This window comes from Atta cephalotes (genome assembly GCF_000143395.1).
Source record: "Atta cephalotes unplaced genomic scaffold scaffold00091, whole genome shotgun sequence".
In the NCBI taxonomy this organism is placed as follows: Eukaryota; Metazoa; Arthropoda; class Insecta; order Hymenoptera; family Formicidae; genus Atta; species Atta cephalotes.
In genome coordinates, this window is record NW_012130155.1 from 465,335 (window position 1) to 483,533 (window position 18,199).

Consider the following 18,199-nt stretch of genomic DNA (forward strand, 5'->3'; position numbering starts at 1 on the left):
TACGTACGTACGTACGTACGTAGTCCTAACGTCGTACTACGTACTAAACGTTACGTAGTCTACGTCTAGTACGTACGTCGTACGTACTACACACACACACACACACACACACACACACACACACACACACACACACACACACACACACACACACACACACACACACACATATACACATAAACTGCTATTTACAAAGTTTGCCGTTGCCAATCCGCGCCATACATTTTACGACTTCGATATAACATCATTTTGAGAATCAAAAATGAAATTCTGTTTCATTGGAACTCCTTTAAAGAAAATAACTTCTTTTTGAAAATTAAGATCACAAAAGGTATAAAATGGAGCAATTTCTTGAATTTTACACTAATTTTAATTTGTAATTCAACTAGATATCGAACATTTATATTTCATTAGAGTGCACTGACGTAAAAATTCTACTTGATTAAATAGAAGTTGATAGATTTTTGATCACTGACGTTTAGCAATTAGCTTACTGTAATGTTGATGAGAATCCCTTTGTAATATTTGATTTATCAAAGGAAACAATGAGATACTATAGACACAGATGATTATTGTACACCGAACTTCTGGTTCGTAATGAAGCGTACAGGTATGGGACACGTGGATACGTAGCAGGAAGCAGATCTGACCATGCACGTTTGACCTATTTGTCACACTGCGGAATTACAGATCTCTCTAGTCGCATTATTCATTTGGCTTTTGTTATTAGGCTCATGCAGTCAAATTGAAAATGCACACAGAAAGTATAATGTTATAAAAGAATATAAAAAATTCTTTAAAATATTGTAAGTTGATAAATAAAAAATTAATCATGGTTATTATTATTAATACGACAATTAAAGATTAAGACATTGAATTAATATAAAAGTTTCATAAACAACAGAAACAAGCAATGTACGTGTTGCATTATTTTTGAATGTATTTTTAAGATTAAATTATACAGAAATTAAACTCTTCTATTCTTAAGGCGCATTCGTACGTTAAATCTCTTCTTCCATCGTGGAGTAGCAATCCAATTACAGTAGCTAATTTTAATAGTATAAGTTATACGAGAGAGATGAAATTGCATAAATAGTTGGATGTGCAACGTCATGGTGCCGCAATGATAGAGGAACGGGGAAAGGACTGCATAGAATTACGGACACGTTGGGTTTAATATCGTGCATCAGGGCAGGGGTTACTTTGCGGATTACATATAAAGTTTCATCGTTACAGACAAGCATGTCACCTTGTTAGATTTGGCGCGGTGTTACCTGTTCATGGGTATCTTTTGTCAGGGGATGAAACTTGTCGTCGCGAAAGGGATAACTTGTCATTTTAATAAACTGTTGACCTCGCAATATTGGTTTTTCGTTGATTGATAGGTCATATCCTTCCATTACTTATGGGAGTAATTACAACTTTCGCGATAGGGTCCTTTATGACCTATAATTTAGAAACAATGCTGCTGCACCGCAAAGTTTCTCGATGTCCTGCCTTCCCGCATGCGATCAGCATATAATTTAAGGTATCCTGGAAAAATTAAAATAATTTTATCTAAATATTTAAAGGATATTAAGAAGCATTATTATAGTAAAAGATAATGTAAAATGTGCGGTAAATCTAATGTCTGACCAAAAATTCTATTTTGATTAAGGCTAGTTTCAATTAAAAATTGAAGTTTCAGTCAGGTTTCGATTACGGCCGAAATTAAAAAGGAATTTCGATTTAACTGAAACTGATCAAGTTGTAACTCGCAAGCATAAATGTTGAAAAACTATATTTATTCTTTTTATTATTCTTTTCTTGCATATTCATTTAAATACAATTATTAGTTTAGATTGCACATGCAATGAAACTAAAGTGCCATGAACCTAACAATACAAAGCATTTACTATTTAAAATTTATTTCAATATAAAATGTTTATTTCCAAAGATTTGTTTAAAAAATATTTTTATAATATGTTTTGAAGACTTATTATTGAGATATAATATTATTCCCTTATTTTAAAGTAACAATAATGTAAAAATTAAATTTTTGGAAAAGAGGAAAGCTATTTCTCAATTTAACAGAAAATTATTTTCTAATCGAATAATTGGCAAAAAGAATATACTTTTAAAAACACGATTAAATGTCATTTTTGTCATTTTTGTTTCACATAAAAAACTACCCTTTAAATTATAGTTATTGCAGTATATCTTGCAAAATTATAATAAATAATATAATTTTGAATAATTTATCAAAGATAACATAACTTACAAAATTACTAACAATTTACCTTCATCATCTAAAATAATTAAATTCAAAATAAATTAAACAACTTCTTCAAACTTCGATCACCAAAACTGTCTTAACTTTAAATATTTTTTTGCATATGATATTTTTGTTTTATTTCCAAAAGCGATAACTAAAAATATGTCACTCAAAATATTATAATCCCTTTGAAAATCTTAAAAATCACATAAATACTATATATATTTGGAGGACGGACTGTAAAGCTAAGTTAATTTTTTTTGATAATTGATAAAGTAATCTTTACATAACTCATGATAATTTAAAAAATTACATCTTTTCAGTTGTGTCACTTTTGAAGTAACAAAACGATATGATTGTGATACTACAAAAATAATATAAATTTCGATAATACAATTGTAATATTAGGATAATAATAATGTGTGTAATTATTGTTTTAATAATTAAATTATAAAATTTATGACGAAAAGGTATAAGTATGATATTTAATATATATATGTGTGTGTATGTGCGCGCGCGCGCGCGCGCGTGTGTGTGTGTGTGTGTGTGTGTGTACGCGCGCATCTCTCTCTTCTTTATATCACATGTCATATGATCTTTCTAGAATTTCTATAAAAGTTTCAGTTTTCGGTTTCGATTTCGGCCGAAATTAAAAAAGATTGTTGGACTGTAGCTATAATAATTGTATATATAATAATTGTATATATAATTACTTAATAATTGTATATATAATTATTGTATTCTATATATTTATAATTAACATATACAAAATTGTAATTAGAATATACAAGAATTGAACAGAATAATTTTTAATTCAATTTACATACTAAAACGGGATTTGGTTTACATATAACCACTCAACTACATATCCAATCATTCTATTGTATAAATTATAATTTAAAAACTTAAAGAAGTCATACGTACTCTTATATGGAAAGTCATCGTACAACTTTTTGCAGTCGAACACTGGTCCAACTTATATGCATTCCTCTAGCCGTGGTAATTGGATTCACGTCGAGTTTCGAGCACAAAGTACGAGAAACTCGCAAACGTCATCTCATTTCGACGGAGGGTTTCGCGGGAGCATCAACAGGGCTGGTACTGGCCGATGAAAAATGAGCGACAAGACGGATGGTAGCATCTTCGGCGATAGTAGTAGCATCCTTGCTATAAGGCGATGTAGGGAAACAAATGGTCTTGTGGATGTATATTTATTACGTCGTACGACCTCGATTGTAGAAGCGCAGTCGAAACTGTACGATCTGGCGTGCGTCTTGGATTCACACAAACGACGTCACGACGCAACGGAGAGAAACATGAAGCGAAAGAAATGAGACAAAGGAGATTGTAGACTTTTTCTTATATGCGAACGTGACATGATGCGCGCATTTTTGTAAAAAACCTTGTAAAATTTTCTCCCAAAGCGAATAGAAAACGTGAGAACGATCAAGTGCATTTACTTGTTATTTTACTTAGGCCATGTTTCGATATACATATATTGCCAATACTGAAAATCTATACACTACGAACTATAGATTTTTAATACTGACAGGGCTGGACCAGTACTGTATTTGAAATACTTTTATTTAAAAAATAAATTTTTAAGACAATTGAATTTCGTATTTTGTATTTCAATATTAAGAGCATTAGAAATATATTTTGTATTTCAATATTAATGAAAGAATAAAAGTATTTTGAATTTCAAATACTAAAAGCAGATAACGTAGCAGTATTATAAAATAAAAGTATTTCCGTCTCTTATCATCATTTCATCTCGCAGATGGGGTTGTTTGAAAAGTTTTGAACCTCAAAACATGAAGATGGTATTACTCGTCAAAACCATTCTGATATTACAATCGTACATACTTTGAAAGATATCTATGAAAATTGTAGCCATTGCGGACAACTCAGTTGTTGTTTGACAATCATTTTATGCCAGTCAATGTCGTTTATGATGTCGAAAACGTTTATGATTTTATATTGTTAACGTACAAATTGTAAATATACATGATATTTGCAAAAGATATCTTGCGTGTGATTGCATATTCTTTGTTATTTATTATTTGTATTTTGTGAGCTTTTAAATTTATAAATTTATAATCAATAATCAAGTATTAAGATTGGCAATCAAAATCTTATTTAAATTATAAAATAACTTTCAATTTTTTGAATACAAAATCTGGAATACTTTCATGCGTTCCACTAAAATAGAAAAAACATATTTATATTGCAATTATTATATTTTAAATATAAATATTTTTTAAATACATGCTTCCAATCCTGAGTACTGGCAATGTATATCGGAACACAGCTCCAGTAAAACAATATCATTCTATCGTAATCTAATTATTGAACGATTTGCTGAACAGTATCGTGAGAGTAAAGTTTCTACAACGTGCAAATAACGTAAAAGTTTGCACAAGCACAATGAATTAGTAATTCTGACACCAAATATTTTCAGAGATCCTATTATCTGGGGTTATGATCCTCGCATACACCAACGTATTATTCGAGCCGATGGAACCCAGAGGTCGTTTGGGGACCTGATTTTCCCGGGACAACTGCAGAATTTATATTCGGTCACTTTAAGCGGCACGTTCGTTCCGCGTCCCAATTAAGACAGTCTCGTTGCAATTAATAACTGCGAAATTGCGAGTTATTATCTAAAATGCAGAGAGTTCATGATGAATCAAAATCGCACATAGATTGATAATATAATACTTTTGCGAATATTTCAGTCCCGATATATCGTGATCAATTAAGATTGCATGTAAATCGAATACTTCAGTTTCGATATATCGTGAGAGAAAAAGCGAATTCTTCGTCTGTGAATTCAGCTGGTTTCCATTAGCGTTAATAAAAGAAGCAATACGATTTCGAACTTTTTCCATTATACACCAGATTCCGAATACTTAATGGACACACTCTTAATTAAAGCTGTTTCATCCGATCGTATAGGTTTTGTAATCGTAGATTACCATTTACAATTTCGTCGTCAAGGCTATGTTTCGAACATTATTAAAAAGCGTCTTCATAGATGTATCGATATTACCATGAACTCGTAATATGGTTCGGAGCTTGCTTACGAGACCATCGATCGTAACAAAAGCGCATTGTGATGCACCGCAATATTACCGTATCTGCCGAACGTCGAAAGCCTGTAATGCTTTTTTAACACCGTATCCAATGTGACCTGGATTCGGCCTCTGTATATCGCATTATTTTACAATTTTTCAGGTTGGTTTCTTTATTACACCTAACCTTTTGTGGACCTCGTGTGCACACTCCTTTTTATTTTGTGAATGAATTGTTCGCTCGTTTTTATGAGAGAGAAACTTGATCTAAAGAATAATTTTTTAATGTCTTAATTTTAAGATCAAAAATTAAAAAAATTTAAGATAAAAAAGATTTTAAATTTAATACTGAAAAAAATCTACTATACTTTAGTAAATGTTTTTTGAAATATTTGTAAGTTAACATTTACCTACAATAAATAAATATTTATTCAATGAAAAAAATAATTATTAAATCAAATTAATGATTTTTGTATCAAATAGATATATGTTAACATTCCATAAATATTTACTTATAAATATTTAAAGAAGTATTTATTAAGATATAGTAAATTTTTTTCTGTGAATGTGGCAAATAGATTTTTTTCATTAATCAAATATAAAATTTGGTTTTTTAGAAAATTTTGAACTGCAAAGTAACATCAAATTTGCAGAGTCACTTTATTTTAATTCATCAATGCTATATAAATAGTTAATTTGATATCCAAAAAACTGACTTTCTATTAGAAGCTCTGTAACATTTATATAGCATTAAAAAATATAACATCTTTGTTATATCTTTCTTCTTTATTATCCTTTTAAAATTCGACATTTTCATTCTCAAATTCAATGCAATAATTTCCTGAACTCGAGTTTCATATAATGTTTCGATAATCAGATAACTTTTAGAAATTTGAATTTTAGAATTCTGGAAGAAATGGATTGTTTTGAAGTATCTAAAAATTTAACTAGATACAGGTCTGAAAATAATTTTGTTGAACTATCAAAATAATTATGTGAGATGCTCAAGCAGAGTACCATATAAAAAGTTTTGACATTAGCAATCAACTTCATCATCTTATACTTAATTATTTTAATGGTTTACTAAAATTATTTTTAGATCTGTATCTATCTAAATTGTTAAATAATTTCACAAAACTATTCTTAGCCTCCATGTAAAACCAGAATTGAATTTAATAATTCCAGAAACTCTTAAAAAATGAGACCTTTTAAGTTCCTTTATTAAAAAACTCCCATCCTTAAAGAATTAAAAACGCAAATATTCGAGGTTGACTCACGCGTTCTATTGAAACCGTACAAAGCAAAGCTCCTTTTCTTCAACGAGTTAAATTAATGCATTCCCGGATTAGTAGCGACTGCAACTCGTAAAGTACTCCAACTGCGGAAAACGTTAAATTTTATGGCAATCGTTAAGGAAATACCCGCTCGTGCTTCTTTGCGCCTGGATTTCCAGAGTTTTCTCTCATTCTCTCACCTGTACTTTTTGCTTGCGTTTATATTTCGTCGCGGATGATTAATATCACACGTCGAATGGAGTTGCAAAAATCGCCGACTGCGCTTAAACTAGGAAAAAAAACAGTTTTATCCGACGCAGCTGTCGATTCACATTTACGAACTGGATTATACGCTGAATGTGTAACGCACAGCCAGTCGTTTAGTGGCACTAAAATCTCGGAACCGGCTTACACACATTGCATTCGAGCAGCAAGGTGCAATCTGCGCTCTTGTAGGGATCGCGAAATGCCCGGTTAGTTTCCGCGAAGCGTTAGAGCACAATTAAAAACGAAGACCCGTTATTTTCAATTGAGGCAGTAAGTGCTCGCACCGCAGGGAACATAAATCATGCGCGGATTCTTTCACACGCCGCGTTTCGCGATCTTTTTATTCACACGTAGCATAGCTTAATCTAAATTTCAAATAATCATCAAAATGTACATCAAAAAGTATATTCTTTAAAATAAAGTAGCTCTTTGTTTTAACGCGGTATTGAATAAAAATTTTATTCTTATATATTTTAAGGGGGAATTTTAATAGGGAATCTATTATTAAATAAATGAACACTTTATCAAATTATGTTCATGAATGAATAATTAGATATTTGTTATAGTAATTAATAATTAATATGTAAAAATAAATCAACGAAAAATACCAAAGAAAAAAAATATATGAATGTAGAATATCACGATTGCTGCAAAAGACATTTAATTTTCTGCTCCAGACTGCGCTGATCTGATTGAACAGTAATAAATTGAATTATCTAAACCTTTCGAAATGTGCATACTCCATGTTCGTTTGATTTCGGCTATCAATATCTGTTATATGTCAATCAATGGATTAAATTTACAGAATTTTAATCGTACACTCATAAAGGAACATAAATAAATTTTATTTGTATTGCCAGTGATATCAATCTGGATTAAGTGGTTTTACTAATAATTTGTATAGTATATAAAAGATGTTTAAATTGCAACAAATAATAAAGATACATTAAATTAATTTTGGCAAACTGTATACATTCAATCAATAAAACGAATTAACATTTTCAGCTTTTCAATCATTAGCAGTATATTAACAACGGTAATAATAATAAATATCAATCAAATGCAGTACATATTGATTTAATTAAATACAATGTTATTGATGTTCATTTGATTCACGACAAATTGCGGCGTCCCAAGAATTAATGAATGAAGACGAATAATCTGCGATATTTTAAAATGAATCGACATTCTTTGAGCACCAATCATTTAATTCTTTCGTTTGATTAGAATGCAATGTATGAAATCTGAAAGAGACAAAGGCAGTCATTGTGTCGCAGACATTTAGTCCTCTCTCTTGTTAACCCCGAAAACTCCCACATAATCGAATCAATAACGGATGGTTAATTTTCTTTGTTGACCGGAACAAATCAGATCAGTCATGAAATTCCGACTCTAAAGATGCATAGCGATAAAAATTATTTATTACAATCGTACTTTTTGGCAATATCATATAAGTAAAATATGCAATATGATGTGTATACATATATAATAATTTTCTGTAGATATTTCAAAGGTATATTATTTGCGGTATATAAACGCATCATAAGTTTAATACAAAATCTAATTCTAGATAAAAACAAATAGAAAATGGGAAATAATTATAAAGAATATGTAAATTAAAGGGAAATGGAGCACATAATGAATCTGATTGTTTGGTTGGCCTAGATTAATTCAAAAGGTCCTTTGTCGTGCAGTCTACCAGAAATTCTGTCTTACTTATCCTCCGTCTTTTTTTCCAAGACTTCAGCTCGCGATGCTGTCATCATCTCTTGACAATATATATTATCGTTTCGCATCGCCTTTGAACTTTTATGTTTCATCCTTTCTCAACTGCTGTAAAGATTATTCTGAAATTGCATGGAGTAAGAAGAAATAGGTTTTCAATTTCCGCGATCTCGCAAAAGTGTGTATGTGACAGTGGACAATCTGCTTTTATGTTTAAAAGAGAACAAAGGAGGAACTATCCGCGGCTGTGTAAAATTGTATAACCGTACAATCTCTGTACGCAACCTCGCAGTATTGGATATCCGATCTTTCGACAGCTACGAAGAAAATCAGGGATTGACCTCGGTGGACTTCCGGATCGTAAGAAAGCGCTGTTAGACGCTCACCAAGAAACATATCGGTCGTTCACGGATCCGAAGGATTCCTCTCGCAAATGTCTTTTTCAGGATTACGTGAGAGATTGAAGAGTTATGGCTGTTATGCCGTTTTTAATAGAATTTTACAAATATTCGGTCAAAGAAATTTTCTTTTAAATATCACAAATTTCATAATTAATGTTAACTCATACGTGTTGTCGTAATTAAAAAAAAATAATAAAGTGTAACAAAAATATTTTAAGTGTAAAAAAATTTAATTAATATTGGCTTAGAAAAAACATCTCTCTTTACAAGTTAGTAAAAAGACTTTTTTAACAACCCATATGTTCTATTTTTAAAAAATTAACAATTGCACTACTTAATAGAGCAACATTTCAATTTTAAGAATCTGTATTTTTAATTGCGATACAATAATTTTTAAAAACAAAGCTATGAATAATAAAGTCAAAAAGTTCTTTATTTACTTAATCCGCGAGTAAATCAGGAACAAAAAATCATAGGAACATTTTTAAAAAATAATTTTATAAGGAAAGTTTCACGGTAGATAGTCGAAAATTTGCTCAAATTTTTTTGGACATGCTACAGACTTATAAAGTGAAAAGAAAATTTTTCATTTTTTTCAGCTCGTAGTTTTCTATATGTAAAAATTACAAAACTTATGTAAATTAAAAAAATGTAGTAACCATTAAAAGTAGAGAGGTTTAAACTTAAATTTTTAAATTTATATTTTTAACAAAGATATTGATGAGGAAAGGCCTTTTTACCAACTTATAAAAAGACTTTTTCCCTAACCCAATATCATATCTTTATCAATTATTTTATACAATTATACAATTATTTTATACAATATAATATTTTATACATGTGTCCCTTAAATTTTTGCCAACCGCTTTTGTATAGATAGAGCGGAGCGACTAAACTGAGTCGAAAAGTCCTATACCACATTTTGCAATTTTCACAATAGTTAACAAAATATTAATTACTAAAAATCGCTAAATATTAGTTTTCAATAATTTTTTACTCAAATACCATCAACTTTACAAAAAAACAGCGGAAGACAAAAATTATTTATTTTCTTCTCATAAAGTTTTGAGAATTTTTTTAGATATCGTATTTTCTCATGTTGGTAAAAATAAGAAAATGCAATACTAAAAAGTTGATTAAAAATTCTGAAAAAATTATGAGAGTTCTATGAGAAGAAAATTAGTGATTTGTGATGCTTGCAGTTTTTCTATAAAGTTAATAGTATTTGAATAAAACAATATTCAAGACCATTATTCGGCAATTTTTAGTAATTAATATCTTGTTAACTATTACAAAAATTACAAAATGTGGATCTTTCAACTCAGTTTAGTCCGCTCTATCTATACAAAAGCGGTTGGCAGAAACTTACAGGACACTCTGTATTTTATATTCTCCATATATTCTAAACCTATTCCTTATATTTGAATAATTGTTATTTCGTGTCTCTCTTTTAAAGAATACAAAAATTTCCAAGTTATACTAGCTGTAGAACAATACATAAAGTGCAATAAAGAAATGATGTCAGAATAAAGTATGGCCGGTACCTTCTCCCCACAACTTTCCAACACTGTATCGTTCGTTGCGGCAAAACCACCTGCTCACCATTACAGCATAATTGTACCTTTTGTGTTTCAAGTATCCGTAAAATTTCTGAGTGCTTCGTAAGCTCGAGCGAAACCTTTACACGGTTACGAAGTGTGCGAAATAAAAGGTCAAAAGGTTGTGCGACTGCAATTTTATCGCACACTTCTTTATTCTTTCGCGCTTGTTTAGCTTCTGAATTTTTGTAATAAGAAATTAAATTTTCTATAATGATAATTAAATATGGTTTGTCTCATGTTATTAAAAAATTTTTTAACTGTAGAATAAAAGGGAAAAGATCTTTATTGCCAAATAAAATTTTTTAACACAGGTTTTTAATTGTTGTAACAATAAAATATAACCGAATAAGATATTCAAATTTTGGTATTTGGCTGTACATTCAAATCTAAAAGCACTTCGATATATAACATCTTTCGTTTTGAGCGAATAGAAGTGCAGACATGAAATGATGGGCAAAATGAATATACAATTTATTCCAACTTACATGACATACTCGTGTTTTTCGTGCTTTCAACATGAATTTCGCGTTTTCACGAGAATTCCATTACACGATTTAAACTGAATGCTGGCAGCTTATGTGAAGATCTAACCGAAATTGTCTTTTGAAGGACGCAATACAAATTGTTATCCACGTTTCTTACATTGCTAACAATGCAACTTCTTGCCTTAAAACTTAAAAGCTAATGTTATGTTAGAACATTTAAATGCTAATGTAAAAACATTGAAATGCAAGTTGAAGTATAGCAAGAAATATAAATTGTTATTATGTAATTGAAACTAGAAAAAATATTTTAATTAAAAGTAAGAGAATAATTTAGTGATTCGTTTAACAATATGTTTCAGAAATAACCATCAATCTGCCTCCCTTGCGAATTCCGCATTTAAGGCATCACCGAGTTACGGATTGGGATCCATATTTCGAAAATGCAAATGGCCAGGGTATTAATGGCTCGCAAAATGTGGCGTTGCACTTAGGCGCAACAGCATATCTCGATTGTCGCGTCGCTATGCTTTCTGGAAAGAAGGTGCGAATATATTAAATTATCAACAACCAAGTCGACGCTAGTTATGAATAATTGGAATAATAATATTTAAATATATCTGTATGGAAAGTATGATTTTATTAAACTATCTAAAAAGAATAATGTTTAAAAAAAGCTGTTTTTACTCAATAATGGAAATGTAGAAAACTTATATATTTTGATTTACTGAACGCGATCTTATTAGTTCATTTTTCATTGAAAATGTAGAGAACATCATTATTCTTCAGGTTAAAGTCATCATTTTCTCTGAAAAATAGAACTTTAATTTGAAAAATAATGACGTTTCCCATGTTTTCAATGAGAACTTCAATCTGAAAACTGACAATATTCCACACATTTTGAATGAAAAATAATAGTACCATCGTGTTCAGTAGTCAAAATCTATAAGATTCATTCATGTTTTTTACGTTTCTATTAATGAACAAAAAATATTTCTTTTAACATTGTTCTTTAGCCAGACATTGACAAAATTTTGAACCAGTAATTATGTAGGAATTATAAAGTAATTATGTAGGAAACTCAAGCACGAGAAGCAATGCTGTAAAAACTTTTCAGTTTGAATACAGTTTCTACAGAATTATTTTCATAATCCAACAAAAATTATTTTTAGATTTGTATCTATATAATTTTTAGATATTTTAACAAAATCATTCTTTCTCTGTGTAATTAAAATTTTTTTATTGTTCTATTGCAGAAATAGTTTAGAATAATCAATCGGAATAACATTTTACAGAATAATAAAATAATTATTTTACTGTATTATTATTTTTACAATTACAAAATAATTATTTTTATGTATTATTTATCTCTTTACTATTTAGGTTTTACTATCTTCAATCAGCTTAATCGATCGATTAAGAATCAACTATAACTATTCTGCCTAATGACAATGCTATCAATTTCAATGGAATAATTGATTAACCAAATTGACTAGAAATGGTGAAACTAGCCTTTGAACATCTTGTCTGACATTACGCGTGGCGTTATTACTTGCAGCATCTCGCATTGTACGATCTAATCTTGACACGATGGATAAATATTTTCACGGATTCCAGGTAATGTGGTTACGACAGAACACCGATTGGGCATCCCTCTTAACTCTCGGGAACACTACCCATATATCGGACTCAAGATACAGCGTGAGCTTTCAGTATCCAAACAATTGGAGATTGGCCATCTCCGGTGTGCGGAGAGAAGATCATGGAGTATACGTTTGCCAAGTGAATACGCATCCACCGAGAATGCTGGTCATGAACGTCACTATTCTTGGTAATGTCATGTTTTTAAAAGAGAATAAAAGAAATTGCGGGCAAACTGTAGATATATAGAAATGGTTTATCTGATACAAACATGTTGCGGTAATAAGAAAAACGCAATAACAGCACGGACATTCCTGAACAAATTCCCTGAACATGAGAGGAGATAACGACATATTTTTCAAATGTCATAAAATCTTTTATTGATATATTTCCTTTATATTTATTGAGTTGCAACAAAAAGTTTGTAACGCTACTTCATTTGTATAATATCTTTAAAAAAATTTTTACAATTATACAATTACATATTATTTATAATTATATTATTTTTATAATTATTTCATATTCGATAAAAAAAAAGTTTAAGCTTTAAATTGTAGTATAATAATTTTTAACGAAGTTATGAGTAATCAAAGTCAAAATGCTCTTTTTACTTAACTCGCAATAACAATGAATCTTAGAAACATTTTAAAAAATAATTTTTGTAGGAAAAACTTTAAGCTTTTACATCAAAAAGTCAAAAATTTTTGTAAGTTTTTTGTGCAAGACCTGCAAAATGAAAAAAAAATTTTCTATTTTATCCACCTCCAGTTTTCTATATGAAAAAATTACTAAACTTACAGAAACGCAAAAGATATAATGACGCAAAAGATATAGTTTTCAAAAGTAGAAATTTTAAGTTCTAAAACCTTTTTTTTATTCAAATTTTTTTCACTTTTAACGTGAGAAGCTATAGCTGTTAAAACAGCTGTTTTAAACTTCCTAGTGTAACGAATTGTTATTCCAATATAATAGAACCTATTCTGTTCTCTTATAGCTATTAATTATTATTACAATTCATCTTTATTTTAAAAGCAATTCCGCTTATCGATTATCCATTTTTACATCAATTACAATTCATATCGAAAAATAGAAACATTCGAGATTGTTTACTATACATATACGTTTTGGTTCGTAAAATATTCTAGCGATACATCTGCGTAACAAAATATAAACAGTTACACGAGTAGTGCAGTATGTATTAACCTGCAGATATAAACATCGGAAATATGGTACAATACCGTGGATATTATTCAATGAAACATGACAAAAAATTAGAGTCTCGGTATTTTAAATGAAACTGAACAATTCAAAATAATGAATTTCGAATACTATGGTTAAAGTATAGATTTTTCAGATATATGTCTAAATTATATATAAATTTTCTTAATTATATTTTACAAATTAAATTAGGAATTCTATCTGTCTTAAATTTTATTTGCTTACTAATAATAATTTATACATCACATATATTTAATTTCTGTCTCTATTTTAAAGAAAGAGAAAGAAACAATGGAAGATTGATAAAAAACATAAGAGAATAAATTATAAAATTATAAAATTCTGTCGGTTCGCTGCTGATGGATACTTACACTTTTTATGTATAACTTTAACTTGAAATCAACGTATCTTTCGGATACTTTTTGAATGATATATTACGGAGAATTGGTATAATATGGTGACATCGGTAGCTGCGAGATGTATGTATTGTTTTCCATCTCGGGATGTGAAATCCTACGTATACATCGCGAATTGCCGGCTGTCGCGGCGTACCTAAACGGAAACACAGTCGCGAATTTAAATTCCGCCCTCGTAAAGATTCAATTACCGTGAGAATATCTTGCGCCATTCTGCCTGGAAACAAGCCAGCCACAGTTGTATCACGTAGCGCGACTCTTTGCAATGGCAACGATGCAACTTTATTTTATCTCTCTTCCCGCGCATCTCGACAAACGGGTTTGCATGTGGTGATATTCTGGTAATGTTACGCACAGTACCTCCTAGCGATATCTTCTTTTACGCGCTGCAGTTCAATTATGAAATACAAATATTAATTATAAAACTCTGCATATACATGATGTCTCGGAAGTTTTGGCCAATTGCTTTTGTGTAAATAGAGTGACTAAACTGAGTCGAAAAGTTCTCTACCATGTTGCAATTTTTGCAATAGTTAACAAGATATTAAGTACTAAAAATTGCCAAATATTGATCTTGAATAATTTTTTACTCAAATACTATCAACTTTTCAAAAAAAATTGCAAGAGACAAAAATCATTAATTTTCTTCTCATAAAGTTCGGAGAATTTTTTCAGAATTTTTTAATACCGTTTTTTTTCTCGATAAAAATTTCTTGATAAAAATAAAAAATGCAATACTAAAAAGTTGATAAAAAATTCTTTGAGTTCTATGAAAAAAAATAAACAATTTTTGTCTCTTGCAGTTTTTCTGTAAAGTTAATTTTATAGTTTTAGCTGTTTTTATTACATATATAATTATTCTCCATATACCAATCTATGTACACGTAATCAAGAAGCAGAAAATAGAGTAAAAAGCAAAATATGCACTGAAAAAATATACTAATAAAATATATTAATAAATATTTATTTAATGGAATATAAGTATTTATTAAATGTAAAGCATATTTAGTACAAGAATCATTAATTTCGATTTCATTTAACTATCGTTTTTTTATTAAAAAAAAATATTGAAAAAAAAATACATATTAAAATTTAATGAATTTTTTTTCTGTAGAAAGAAGTATAGAGAAAAAATTAATCGATCACAAGTATTATTCAGTAGTACGTCTCTGCCTTTATAGCGCCGGATATTAGAATCATCGATGAAGCCAAGCATGAGTTACGGGACCGATACTATAAGACCGGAAGTGGAATCGAGCTAGCGTGCGTCGTCCGGCCGTCTTGCCCAGACTCGAGGGTGCCGTATCCCGTGTGGCGGAAAAATAGCGAGATGTTGCCGGATCACGTCAACGTTTATCACATTAATGGGTAAGCATATATCGTGAAGTAGCAATGGATCGAGGAGGAGCTCTCCCGAAGAGACGAATGTACGACCGCGTTCGTTGGATTGCACGTGCACGCGCGTAGATACGCGCACATACAAATCGATATTGTCTACTCGCAAATACACATAGATCGCTCTCATTCTCTTGTAACGCCGACGGCATTACCTTCTAAACCCGAAGGGCGTACGCGTTGACGAGCGACAGTGAGCTTTGTGCGACGCAACCGCTCCGCGATTGATCTACCTCGAGATTCGCTACGACACGCATTGAAAATTTATCTCTCTTTCGTTAGACAGAACTGGAACAATCTTCCTGTGAATTTTATCGTTCTCGCAGCACGGTCGACAGTCGCGGAGATCAAGTTCGGTTGAATTAGTACTCAAAGGCTATTTATGCTCGCATTACATGTACGGTAACGTGGCGTTTGGATTATCATGCAATTCTTTATTCAATGTCCGTAAGTCGATTCCGCTAGACATCTCGTAGAATATTTATACATCTCCATGTTTCAGATGCATATAAATATACATACGCATAGATGTATAATGTAGCTGGTACCGCCTACAAAAAGATTACATATTCTCAATACAGTTTTTAAATTTTTGTCGTTAAAATTCAGCAGACAAAAGCTAGCTACTGTAGATATCGTCGCGTGTGTACATATTGCGATATGTCGAGTTATATAACAACCGATATTTCAGGTCGAACGAGGATCTGGTGACGAGGCTTTACATCGAACGAGCGAAAAAGACTGACAGCGGGGAATATACGTGCTCAGTAAGCCAATTCAGCACGACCGCGGTGCATATTCACGTCCTAAATGGTAAATTAAATAGAAAGTCACCAAAACGAATGGAATTAAATATAAATAGCATTGTTTTATCGAACATTTTTGTTAAAGTAAATTTATAGCGCATATCTACTTTAACTTAAATAAACATTTTTTGTTGAAAAAGACATTTAATGTAGGACTGAATGGTCTAATTTCAAACATGGTATAAATTTTCTAAACAAAATAAGATCCAATTTCAAGGTTTAAGTTTCATAACTCTGATCTCATTGTGTTAGAGGATACTAATAGGTATCACAAAATAAGAAAAAGCAAACATGAACTTTGAAAATTGGATTTGAATATTATTTGGTTTAAAAATGTATCAAGTTCAAAATTGTATCACATTACCCTACATGAATAATTTATAATTTTCAACGCGAAAAGAATGGTTTTATTAAAGTAAAAATTTAGCTAAATATAACTTTGAAAATAATTTGTTGGACTATAAAAATAATTATGTTGCTAGAATGTCAAATGTTTTTGCAGTATTGCTCATTATGTTTAAGTTTCTTATATAATTATTTTGTGTAATAAAATTTTGAAATATATTCAATTATATTTTTAACAAAATCGTTTTTTCCGTGTAGATAGTTCGCTTTTTACACCTTGGGAAAATTTACTTCAGAAAACTTAAAAAAATATTTAGAATTTACTGTAGAGAAAACTTAAAATAAAAGTAAATTTGAATACATTAAATTTTTCTTTAAAGTTACTTTAAAACTTACTTAAGAACAACTAAAAAAATTAATGCACCCGTTATATTGTATTAAAATCCTTGAAAAACTTTAAAAATTTTAAGTTATTTTAGCTTTTACACGCTTTAAATTACCTCAAAAAGTTTATAAATCAACTCTTTAATTACTTTTAAAAACTTTAATTTCGTTAAAAGTAAATTTTCCCAAGAGACAAAAAAAAGAAATTAGAATGTTAAATATAATCAATATATTTTATAATTTCGACAAAATGTTTTATTAGATAATAATATCATAAATGTAATTCTGATATCATTGATATCTGTCCATTTTGAATTGCAGGTGAAAAACAAGCTGCTGTCCACGATCAATGGAATGCGGCACGTATCAATTGTTACGCAGCTTTTACTGAGTTGTGCGTGTTTGCCAGTTTATTTTTTTATACATGGCAAAATTATTCTCTATAAAACTCATTGTCAATATTAAGTTCACACACATCAATTTACAACAAATTTCCTTCAACACTTCTATATAAATTATTTTAGTCTGAAATGCTTTTGATTAATTATATGTATCAGTATTATTATAAATACGAACCTGTTGAATAAATCTATGTCAGTATTATAAGACTATAAATATATGAAAAATAGATATTAATATTAAAATAAATATTGTATTTCTACATGTCAGAGCCTTATTATTTTCTCTTTTGAAAAATTTAATTGAGACCGATTCCTTTCTAAAGTTTTAGGAAATTTTTAAATATTTTTAATATAGAAACTTATTTTAATTATACATATCAATTTATGTCTTCGGCATTTTTTTATTAAATAATCTTTTATATCATAGGAAAAATCTATCTACAGAAGATCAATTAAAAGCAAAGCTTTACCGACCGATGTAAATAAAGCTTACGAAAGCTTCGCCAACCAATGAT

The 18,199-nt window shown here is 30.0% G+C and overlaps 1 protein-coding gene across 1 annotated transcript in view; it reads left to right on the forward strand.

Annotated features, from left to right (window-relative positions):
• LOC105624856 overlaps window positions 1-17,729 on the forward strand; it is a 20,216-nt gene extending 2,487 nt beyond the window's left edge. The window contains exons 3-7 of the mRNA XM_012206208.1: window positions 11,441-11,622; window positions 12,696-12,909; window positions 15,535-15,721; window positions 16,440-16,561; window positions 17,605-17,729. Of these exons, the coding sequence (XP_012061598.1) occupies window positions 11,441-11,622; window positions 12,696-12,909; window positions 15,535-15,721; window positions 16,440-16,561; window positions 17,605-17,729 (830 nt within the window). The remainder of the gene's footprint in view (window positions 1-11,440; window positions 11,623-12,695; window positions 12,910-15,534; window positions 15,722-16,439; window positions 16,562-17,604) is intronic.
• Window positions 17,730-18,199: the final 470 nt, after the last annotated feature.